At 48.3% G+C, this 12,410-nt stretch overlaps 1 protein-coding gene across 1 annotated transcript in view; it reads left to right on the plus strand.

The window, feature by feature from the left end:
• Window positions 1–5,133: 5,133 nt before the first annotated feature.
• LOC144165180 (lysosomal Pro-X carboxypeptidase-like) overlaps window positions 5,134–12,410 on the plus strand; it is a 77,191-nt gene continuing 69,914 nt past the window's right edge. Inside the window, exon 1 of the mRNA XM_077695290.1 lies at window positions 5,134–5,397. Coding sequence (XP_077551416.1) covers window positions 5,296–5,397 — 102 coding nt within the window. The 5' untranslated portion in view covers window positions 5,134–5,295. The remainder of the gene's footprint in view (window positions 5,398–12,410) is intronic.

The following is a 12,410-nucleotide window of genomic DNA, read 5'->3' on the forward strand; positions in this document are numbered from 1 at the left end:
AAGGACATCTGGGCATACACTGCAGAGACTGCAGAAATTGTGAGTGTAAGCCATTTTTTGATAAGACTAGGGTTGTAGCTCGTCACGAGGATCAGTTGACACGAGAGATCATCGAGGCCCACCAGATAGTTTCCTTAAAAGACAACTGCGTTAGCACAGCTTCTCTAGCATTGACAAAGAAAGAACTGCAATACTTATCAAATCATTAGATTTTACCGTGCAAAAGTGCATTTGTAATGCGACCTTTGAAATGTCATCCTTCACTTTTTTGTTTTTTTGTACTTGCTTGTGCTCCTCCCCCTTTCCTCCTTTCTTTAGCTGTGTATCTTCCGGTATAAAATCGGACATCATAGTGAAAATAAAATGAGTTGATAGTAGCGCCGTGTCCCGTTCACTTCGTTCGTCCTTGTCCATTTTGCGCTTACTTACACGATGAATGACCAACTCGCTCAAGAAACCACTCTGATGAACTATACACCAGCCATGCTCATTGTCGTTTTGTTATTTTACTTTTGTTTTTGCTGATTTTACTTAGTGTTTAAGGTATCACCCCTCATATACGACTATTGTTTTGGCGCTCTTTGCCCCAGTTGGCCTTGCGCCATAAACATCAAACCATCATCATCAATAAGTCCAACTCATCTTATAACACCCCCTTCTCACTTCATGAGCTGTAGATCGCACTCAGTACTTGCAAACCTTCAGCTCCAGGCGCAGGCAACATTACATACACCATGATACATTACTTACACGCAGAGACATTTGAAACCCTCCTTCACCTCTACAACAAAACATTCCTTTCAGGGCGCCTTACAAGGTCTTGGAGGGAGGCCATCGTTGTGGCCTTTCTGAAAGAGGGGAAGGACCCTTCCTCTCCCTCAAGTTATCGTCCCATTGTCCTGACAAGGTACCTGTGCAAGCTACTTGAAAAGATGATCAATAGGAGACTCGTGTACTTCGTAGAGTACAATGGTCTTCTCAACAGCTGCCAGGCTGGCTTCAGGGCTGGGAGATCGACTAACGATCAACTGGTTGCATTTTAATCGTATGTAAAAGATGCCTTCATCCATAATCAGTTTTACAGAACAGTATCCTTTGACATGGAAAAGGCCTATGACACGGCCTGGCGGTATGGCATCTTGAGGGACCTCAAGTCGTTTGGCGTCTCCGGCAACATGTTGAACACCCTCGCTAGCTACATGTCGGAAAGAACCTTTCGAGTGAGGGTTGGCAGTGCACTCTGCAATGTATATGTGCAGGAAAATGGCGTTCCTCAAGGCGGTGTCTTGAGCTGCACACTATTCATTGTTGAGGTGAACTAGCTCCGGAAGGCATTGCCACCAACCATTTCGTATTCTGTATATGTAGATGACGTCCAAATATCTTTTGAGTCTTGTAACTTCTCAATTTATGAACGCCAAGTCCAGCTTGGGGTGAACAAACTTGCTGGCTGATCAGACACAAACGGTTTTAAACTGAACCCCGTAAAACGTACTTGTGTTGTGTTCTCCCGGATGCGCGGGATTCATGCGGACCTTGATATCTCTATTAATGGTGCAGTAATACCTGTTAGAGGGGAACAGACGTTTTTGGGCTTAATATTCGATGGTAAACTCACATTTATCCCTCACGTGAAACACCTCAAACACAAATGCCTAAAAACAATGAAGAATCTTAAAGTCCTGTCACGCCAATCCTGTGGTGCTGACAAGCAGCTCCTCCTGCGCCTCTATACTTCAGTGGTGGGATCTCGCTTGGATTATGGCAGTGTTGGTTATTCGTCCGCGACGAAGACGGCGCTAAAAATGGTTGACCCGGTGCTGCATTTGGGGCTTCGTCTTGCCTGTGGCGCATTTCGAACTAGCCCCGTTGAAAGCCTCTATGCAGAGTGTCACAAATGGTCCCTCTATTACCAGCGGACATACACTAACTTGTTGTATGGCTCTAAAATCATGTCTATGACGAATCCTCCTTTTAATTCAACCATTCATGATGCATCGTTAGAGCAGTTCTTTGCAAAACGTCCATCTATTTCCATGACGTTCCCTCTCAGAGTGAGAGCAGAAGCTTGTGAGCGAGCGGTGTCATTTTCACACACCCACAAGACACCCATTACTGATTTTATTGCACCGTGGCAACTCCGGGCTGTTTGTTGTGACTTGTCCTTCCTGCAATTCGATAAAAACAGGGCACGAAGGGTAGCCATTATGCAGAATTCCCTCTTCCTGCAGGAGAAGCATCAGTGCGCAGAATATTACTGTATTACATCAAAGACAGCTACGGCTGTGTCTTGTGCTGCACAGGGGCCGAACTTCAATGTGTGTAAAAGAATGAACTCCCACAACAGCATTTTTACGGCTGAAGCACATGGCATTTTACTTGTTTTACATCACATCGTTCAACATCCAATTTCAAAGTCCATAGTGTTTACAGATTCTCTTAGTGTTGTACGTATAGTTGTGTCCAGAAAACGCTAAAAAATTATGTAACCAATCTTGTTTTTAAGGCCCTTCTGTCGGCATACGCCTCAAGTCTTCAAATAACAATATGTTGGGTTCCTGGCCACTGTGGAATAGCCGGGATTGAAACCGCAGATCAAATGGCCACTGCTTCTACACTCGTGAATACAGTGGACATAGCAACAGTGCGGTACACAGACATGAAGCCACACATTAGACACCAACTTCGCAACGCATGGCAAACACACTGGAGTGAACAGACATATAACAAGTTACACGTAATAAAACCACACTTGGGACCATACACTACTGACTCACACATCAGACACATTGAAGTTACCTTAGCTAGGTTGCGGATAGGCCATACACAAGACCCATGTGTAGCAGGTGTGGGGAGGGCCTATCCGTAGTCGACATCTTAATCACATGCAAGGCACTCGACACAACAAGACACAGACACTTCAATGAACTATACAGACAACACATTCTGCTACACCCTTCTTTGTTTTGAGGGGAAAATGCCATGGTTTCTGTGCAACGCGTTTTTAAATATTTGTCTGATGTTAAATTTTTAAACCTCATATCCTATCATGCGTAATCAACACTGTCCCTATACACCAGCCATCTCCATTGGTTGTATTTGGTTTTACTGTTATTCTGGCTTACACATTTTAGTAGCCACTGTTTTCTGTTGCATACTTTTGTTTGGCGCTCTTTGCGGCAGCTGGCCTTGCGCCAAAAAATCCAACCATCATCATCATCACCTCAGTAACCTCAGATTTGCTGATGACGTTTCCTTGCTAAGTAACTCGGGTACGAATTGCAAAGCATGCTTTCCGCACTGGGTGAACAGAGTAGAACCATTGGACTGAAAATTAATATGCAGAAAACCAAAGTAATGATCAACAACCTCGGGACAGCACAGCAGTTGCGAATATATCTACTTAGGCCAAGTTGTGACCCCGGATTCCAACCATGAAGCAGAGATAATTAGACGGATCAGAATGGGGTGGAGTGCATACGGCAGATATTCTCAGATAATGAATAGTAGCCTACCATTGTCCCTGAGGAAGAAAGTGTATGACAGCTGCATCTTAGCGGTACTCACCTACGGGACGGAAACTTGGAGGCTCACTAAGCGGATTCAAGTTAAATTGAGAACGCCTCAGTGGGCAATGGAGCGGAAAATGATAGGTGTAACATTAAGGGACAAGAAGAGAGCGGAGTGGATCAGGGAACAAACGCGTGTTAAGGACATATTAGTAGAAATTAAGGAGAAATGGGGTGGGCAGGGAATGTGATGCGAAGGCAAGAAGATAACCGTTGGTAATTAAGGGTAACAGAATGTATCCGTAGAGAAGGTAAGCGTTGCAGGGGGCGGCAGAAAGTTAGATGGGCAGACGCGATCAAGAAGTTTGGAGGGATAAAGTGGTTACAGTTGGCACAGGACTGGGGTAATTGGAGAATAATGGGAGAGGCCTTTGCCCTGCTGTGGGCGTAGATAGGCTGGTGATGATGGTGATGATCGGTCAGAAGGAATCATTACGTGTCGGTGCTTTTCGAGGATCAAGGTGGAGGTAATCTTCGCTAATTGTACTCGTTACACGCAGTAGGGCGTTCTGGTAGAGCTGGGAAATAGCGCCGTAAGTGATAGCATGGAAACCAAGAAAAGAGCGGTTCTTGACGTGGGAAACCGCTGAGATGAGTTGCTGTATTGAGAATTGGATGCCCAAGGCGGGTGCGGCTGTTATCAGTGGTACGAAAGGGGTGAAATATGAACGTTTCTCCGTGGATGAGCTCGCAGACAGGAGCTTCCGGTGCTCGTCGGCTGCTTCTTTCTAGGAAATGTTTTCGTCTACGATCCGCCTTGAATGTGTGTAACTTCGCGAAATCAAGCACTTAATATATTGGTGATACCGAAACGATATTTGTTATTACTTATATTTCGGCAGAGTCTTAAATTACAAATGTTTTCGAAAGTATGCAAAGTCTTAAACTAGGTAGAGTATGAAATTTACAACAGTTACGCGAAGCGCGTTCGCAAAAGCTTGCGTTGATTGAGCGCGTTCTCCGGTTACAGAACCGAAACGAATATTTTGACAGTCGAATATTTCGAAACGAACATTTAGCCATAAGTAGTAGTAACAAACGTTTAATTGATCTGGTGAAGTGACACCCAACGGAGATAACCATATTCAAGCCCGAAGACTAGTCTGCTAAGTGGCAAAGTTTATGATACGAAACATTTCTGAAACAGACAACTTTGGTAGTTTGGGCAAATTTATCGTTGCAGCCCGAAACACGCTCCAGTAAGAAATTTTCAGCTGGTGCGGTGTTTTCCAGTTCATTATTCGTGCTGTGTGCGCTTCCCGCTGTAAAGATTTATCACGTACGTAAACAAAACCCGATCCTCGGTCTGTTATCCGAGAAACTTCGACAACACTCTATCTTACGCGGTAAACAACGGGAGCGCATGCTATCACAGTTTGTTTTGTATTTTTTGTACTTTCTTCGAGGAGTCCTAACAATGGGAAAATCAAGAACGCTGCGTACGAACCGGTGCAAACATACGGAATCGAGGGGAAGATCCGTAAGGGGAAGTGCTTTGTGGGATTATCTCAAGCTGCACCGATAAGACGTACCTCGTGCAACCGGGGCGTAATGACTCAAAGCATCGCCGGACTCTTGACCTGTGCGCGCAGCAGGGTTGCGTATGCTCGCTATCAGGCATCACCCAGCTGATGCGACCAAAAGGATACGGAAGCTCGCCACAAACGCGACCGCACACCGCGCCAAGTGTCACCGAGATTCCGGCATTTTTACTTGACTGCAAGTGATGGCCTGTATTGTTACCGCGTTTGTGCTCGCTTTGTGCGCGCTGGACCATCATGCCTTTGGAAGCGCAGTTCAGTACAAAGAGCACAGATTCAAGACGAAGGTAAGATGCTTTTGTGTGTATTCTGTGAGGATTTTAGGGTCATGCGGTAGTCGCCGTCCCGCCTTTGCGATTTTGCGCAATCGCGCAGATGCTTTTGTTCTCTGTCACAGCGTATCCGAACAACTTTCCATCGATATGTGCGACTGCTGACTAGGCGCGTCGTTCTCGCTGGTGTCGAACCACTATTTCACCTCAGGGGCCGCGTCAGCGTTATTTGTATACGGATTTTCTCACACCGTGCCGGGCGTGAAGGGATGGAATTGTGCCTGCGTTGTTCCTGGTTGTCGTGTGTCACCTCGACAGCTGCAGTTGAAGCCGTTGCCGCGTTATTCCCCGCCGCCTCCCCTTGAGGTCTGGGGAAACTGGCGTGCGCCCAGGTGCGCTAGCTGCATAAAGCTCGGAAAGGTCTTCGCCACATGTGGTAGCGTTGCAGGATACTAGAAACCAAAAGAAATTGTAGCGGCCGCTAGTAGAATATCACGCTGTACGGTGAGCATCTCCTCACCAGAGATTTCCATTGACGAACTTCCTGACACCTTTGCTATGACCTGGACAGTATGCTATGTCTCAGCCTGCTGTTACTAAGACGAGCAAACAGTGAGCTACCGGAGGCATCCTTCTCGGAATCCCAATAACGGGACACGGCGGAAACATTTTCGGAGAACTCCGCAGAGCCGCGTCAGCAGTGCAAGAGCGGCTACAGCGCGTGGAGAAAGGTACCTGAGAAAGCGGAAAGAGCCGCCTACGCAACGGTGCTGTCGATGCCAGGGCGACGCGAAGTGAAAGCGCCAAGCGCCATTTGCCGAGCTCTGCGCCGTCTCGACGGACCTCGTGACTCCCGCCAACGCTTGCGCGCGTTGTATGCGCGACGTCGAAACATAAGCTGAAGCAAGTCGTGCGCTTCGGGGCCGGGCCTCAAGTTCGCGGTGGAAAGCGACGAGATGCGCACGCATTCTTCGACATCCATCAAAGAATCCTAATTAACCGCAAATTTTGGGGGCCAATAAAAATGCATACATACTCAAAAATTCAGAAAAACAACCGTACGCCCGTGCTGCAATTGTGATGGATTGTTATAAAAATATGTAACAAGAGCTGTCACAAGGATCGTAATGACAACACCAAAGGAATACAGGGGGTTTTGTGTCAAAATATTTTAAAGTTTTTTCTAAAAGCAGTTTTTTTTTCAAACAGCTTAAAACATCTGCTTTGGCGTCGTATCAGTTCGAAAGGAACGGTGATCATGTTCCTTTGGTGGAGTTTCCCGAATTTTCGATTTCATGTGGAGCCGCGGGAGGAGGGAAAGCTCGTTGGACCTGACGCCAGCCTCTGTGCACGTCAACGCCGTCAAGCGATATCTACGGCTGGACGTGCGCTGCTTGGCCCATCGTAAAGCTCAACAAGGAGGTTACCCTACGTTGAGCCTAAGCATAGGACGTTAGGCCTAACGTCACGCCCTAAAGTCTTACGTCATGCACCGGTGGCCATTGGAAAAAGAACGGCAATCGGACGGTAAACTGCTGGCGACGTGACATCTCAAAACCCACATGTTAGGCCTAGGTGGCTACATTCCCCGTGGCCACATTCCCCGCTCTACGCCATCTTTTGAGCACCTACCTAGACATTTTCGACTTCGATAGTCGTCCTTTAGGTCAGACTACTGCTGTTCAACATCGTATCAACACAGTTGATGCCAGCCCTGTCCACAGTCGTCCATACTGTGTGTCCCATGCTGAACGACTGGTCATTCAGCAGGAAGTCGAAAGCATGTTCCGCAAGGACATCACAGAACCTTCGTCGAACCCCTGGGCTTCGCCTGTCGTTTTAGTCAAAAAGAAAGATGGCAGCTGGCGGTTCTGCGTAGATTACCGACGCCGTAACCAGGTCACCAAGAAGGACGTTTCTCCATTGACGCGCATTGATGACGCATTGGACTGCCTGCATGGCGCCAAATATTTTCATCTATAGACCTCAGGTCTGGATATTGGCAAATTTCTGTTGACGAAGCCGATGGCGAAAAAATGACGTTTGCTACACCCGACGGGCTCTACCAGTTTAAGGTAATGCCGTTTGGTCTATGTAACGCCCTTCCTACGTTTGATAGGATGATGTACTCTCTACTCCATGGGTTCAAGTCGTCGACGTGCCTATACTACCTCGATGATGTGATTGTTTTTTCCCCTACATTCGACACCAATCTCAAGAGGCTTTCGGCAATCTTGGAAGTGTTCAGACGTGCAGGCCTTCAGTTAAACTAAAAAAATGTCACTTTGGTCGCCGCCAAATTAAGCTTCTTGGACACCTTGTCGACGAGCACGGCGTTCAACCCGACCCCGATAAAATTTGCGCTGTGCGAAACTTCCCAAAACCACATTCGTCAAAAGATGTCCGGAGCTTCGTAGGCCTCTGTTCCTAGTTTCGTCGCTTCACTGCGAATTTCGCCGACATTGCCCGTCCTCTGACAGACCTTCTTAAAAAGAAAGTCACCTACGCAAAGGGCCCCAAACAAGATGAAGCCTTCACTATGATTATCGCTCTGCTTACGTCGCCACCCGTTCTAGGCCACTTTGATCCATCGGCACCAACCGAAGTGCGCACCGACGCAAGCGGCCATGGTATAGGGGCGGTTTTGGCACAACAACAAGGCGGCCAGAACCGTGTCATCGCCTAAGCCAGCCGTCTCCTGTCTCCAGCCGAACGCAATTACTCCATCACCGAACGGGAGTATCTTGCCCTTGTCGGGGCTGTCGCCAATTCCGCCCATACCTTTAGTGTAAGCATTTTAGTGTTATTACAGACCACCACGCTCTCTGCTGGCTTTCGTCTTTGAAAGATCGCACGGACAGGCTGGGTCGATGGGCTCACCGCCTTCAAGAGTACACTTTCTCTGTGCTATACAAGTCTGGCCGCCTACACCAGGACGCCGACAGCCTGTCACGGAATCGTGTGGACCACCCAGAACTCAGCGGAGCAAGTTCTGATTTCTCCCTTTTTGCCATCTCCGACTTCCTGAACATTGCTGAAGAGCAGCGCGCACACGCATCACTACGCCTAATCTTCACGGTCTCGAATGCCCAACACATGGCCCTTCTTGACGTGCCTATTCAATTCGTGATGGCACCCTCTATCGTCGCAACGTCCGCGCCGATAGTCCCGAATTGCTCCTTCTTGTACCTCAACACTTGCGTGCGGCCATCTTGCACCAGCTTCACGATTTCCCCATAGCTGGCCATCTCGAGTAACCCGCACGTACGACCGTGTGCGATGTCGCTTCCTTTAGCCCGGCCTATAGAAATCCGTGCGTCGATCCGTCATCGCCTGCGACCTCTGCCAACTGCGGAAAACATCGACCACGCTCCCCACCGGTCAGCTTCAACCATTCGAAATTCCCCTTGAGCCGTTTTTCCGTGTAGGTATGGACTTACTGGGCCCTTTTCCTCTATCAAAGTGCAGAAACAAGTGGGTGGCTGTCGCGACGGACTATGCAACACGTTTTGCAATCACCCGTGCCCTGCCTACGTGTTGCGCGACCGATGTCGCCGATTTTCTCCTTGACAACGTCATTCTGTACCATGGAGCTCCCCATCAGCTCGCCAATCGCGGCCGCTACTTGCTATCCAAAGTTGTTGACGACCTTCTGCACTCCTGCTCTACCCAGCACGCATTTTCCACAGCATATCATCCGCAAACAAACGGACTCACCGAACGACTCAAGCGGACCCTTACGACATTCTTGTATTACAGCGCACTACAAACAGGACACAGGGAAGGACGCAGACGCAGCGCTGTGTCTGCGTCCTTCCCTGTGTCCTGTTTGTAGTGCGTTGTAATACAAGAATGTCGAAATACCAACTCGCCCATCAGTCCACACTGGACCCTTACGGACATGCTGTCTGCCTACGTCTCAGCGGAGCATCGCGATTGGGACATCGCCCTTCCCTACATTACATTCGCCTACGAGTCTTCGCGTCACGACACCATGGGATTTTCCCCTTTCTACCTTCTTTACAGTAGTGAGCCTGCTTTGCCCCTGGACACCTTACTGCCTACTTCTGCCCCCTTGTACACCGAATACGCTCACGATGCGATCACCCGAGCTACTTTTGCAAGGCAGATTGCCCGCGACCGTCTTTACGCGTCACAAGCCTCTCAGAAGCACAGATATGACCAGCGCCACCGGCCAGTACACTTCCCTCCGGGATCATTGGTCCTTTTCTGGACCCCATCCCGTCGCGTGGGACTTTGAGAAAAAAAATGCTTGCGCCTTATACCGGTCCTTACCGTGTTCTCCGCCCGGTTATGGACGTTACATATGATATCACCCCCGTCCTCCCTTCACCTTCCGGGAGAACCCCGCCTAATAACATTGTGCATGTGTCCCGCCTCAAGCCATACTGCGCGCCTTTGTCGACTGCGAGTTAGCATCGGGACGACGCTTTTCCAGCGGGAGTCATGTTACAAGGCATGGTTATATTGTTGGCGAGCAGGACCCATGATATAAGGTGGACAATCTGCGCGACTAACTGCGATCATCATCATTTGACCCTGTCATTATCATCACGGCTCTCTCTGGCACTCAGCCTTGTTCGTCTTGCCCGGTGCCTTTATCTCGCTGTACCAATCCTCCAAATATAGTCTCTTCCCCGTAACAATATTATTTTTGGTTTCCACAGAAAAGCCTACAGGCGCGGCGGAGTTCACGGTCTCTGAGGCGTCAGCGCAGTAATACAGGACAAAGCTTTACATTCACCATGAGCTCACGAAACCTCTATAATGTGCAACAAAAAGCCACCCAAAAAGCCGCTGAGAACACAATGGCCACTACCGTTTGCTGGCTATGCCCTTCCTCGCTTCGCGGTCATACCGACGGCGCCCCCACTCCAGGAATCGCTCTTTCTTCGCCTTCAGTCGCCCCGTTGGGAATTAACTCTTCAAGTCGCGCATATCATGGACACCCCAGGCATACATAGCTTTCTCCTATTATAAGGAGCAAAAAAATTGAAGTCTAGTGTGACGACAGCAGCAATAGTCGTCTTCAAGATTTCGAAGTCCAGTTGACGCAATTGTGAAGCACAAGTGACACCCCCCTCTCTCTACGAAGGGGGCTGGTAGACGACAGGGCTCAGCCTTCCCCTGCCCTAGGTAACGCCACCGTAAGTGCGATCGTTAGTTTTAAGTAGAAGCAACACCGAATGCAACGAAGACGAGATAGATTGAGAAAATAATTAAAACGGAATGCACACGCTCTTAATCGACCTCGCTTTTCCGTGTTTGTTTTTTTGATGCGGAAGTTTTGCTGAAGGGGGGGATGGGGAGGAATGGACTGAAAGCAGCAGCGTGTTGCACCGTTGGGTGAAGTGAAATCAAAGCGCTTTGGTAATACTTCATGTAGTAGGGTTGTTCACCTGATTGTTAAATTAAAAACAAAGGTGGAACGGATGCAAATTAACCACGTTAATTTTTACCATCTACTACAGGAATTGGGTTTTGCGTGGCAATTCTTCGCCAGCGGTTTAGCGTTCGTTTCCACGCACGGCGGCGCAAGCATAAGCCTCGAACGTAAAATCTTATCAAGTAACTAAAATACAATAATAAAGATAAAATGGTCAAATAATGCCTTACACATCCCGTGACTAAAAATGTCTGGGCCAAGATGTCGTTCACGGAAATGTCCGTGCGCAGAAATGTCCCCACCGAAACATCCTGCACTGAAATGTCGGACACCCAAATGTCCAGATCCCGTTTTAGACTATCTTTCCCCGCCAGGGAACAATTCTATCGGCCAGACACGCATCCTAGCCTCCCCAGACAAACGAGGAAAGGTAAAAAGCATTCTCGCGGCTACTCTATTTACCCGTCGAACCCCTCGTAAGTTCAAACAGCGTGAAAGCAAACACAAGCGGCGGCCTGCTGCGTGGTTATTCTTCTGCCTTTGACCTTCGAGGAAGCACGTACGGCTGATTGGCGGACAAATTGACCAGCTTATAGGAAGAGAAACGCAGTAGCGACTTGTGGATTTTTCTACTCGAACCTTGTCATCAAAAACAGCCAAATATTAGCGATGTAACGGTAGGATGCCGTTCCTTCAAAAACTTAACGAGTTACCGTTACAGTTCCATGGCGTTCCTCCGTTCCTGCAAAAAGGAACTAGTTCCAGGAACGCCGTTCCTTGTAACGCCATTCCGTACAACACTGGCCTAAGCCACCAATTTATGATTGAATGAACTACTCAAATCTTCACTTCATGGAAGGTGGACCGCAAGAAATTTGTGCCCTTCCTTTGAATCCTGCATGTTTATTTTATTTATTTATTTATTACACCCTCAAAAGCTCCACGCACGGGGCACCTTGATGAATCTAGGTGACGGTGTTGGCGACACCGCGGACCCCGAGCCTCCATACATAAGTTGTGATCAACCGTGACGATATGTTTTAAGGTGACGGGTAGAAACCTGAAACGGTGGCCGTCGCAGCCCAGGTCAAGCTCCGGCGGATGTGCTCCCTGTCTCTTTACCAGGGACCTCGGGGACCTGTGTATTAAGTTTGGATTTATTATATTGCTGCCTAGGAATGTGAACTATGTTTTTACTACATTGAGTTATGTATGTATTAAATGCAGAGCATTTCTTTAACTCACGATGTCACCCGTTCTAGTTGTCCGTAGTAGTCCGCACCCCTCCCCCTACACTATATAAAAAAATAATACTTACCGGCGCCTGGTTTCGGTCCCACGACCCTGCGGGCGGAACGCAAGGTACATGGTGCTCTACCGACTGCGCCACAAAGCCGACACAGAATGGAGGGCTACGAACGCGCCTTATATTCTTGACTCATTCAAACTACGTCAAGAAGCTGCTGATACAACGCATTCACTACCTGTGGGCGGAACGCGGGGTACATGGTGCTCTTCCCACTGCGCCACAATAATCATACCCACCTGCTAATGAATGATGTCACGTGACCACGTAATTACTTCTCCTCATTGAATTACAATACAACAACCAACAGCAACA

The sequence above is a fragment of the Haemaphysalis longicornis genome, unplaced genomic scaffold, assembly GCF_048455015.1.
Source record: "Haemaphysalis longicornis isolate Haplotype H1 unplaced genomic scaffold, Haemaphysalis longicornis Haplotype H1 scaffold_14, whole genome shotgun sequence".
Lineage (NCBI taxonomy): Eukaryota > Metazoa > Arthropoda > Arachnida > Ixodida > Ixodidae > Haemaphysalis > Haemaphysalis longicornis.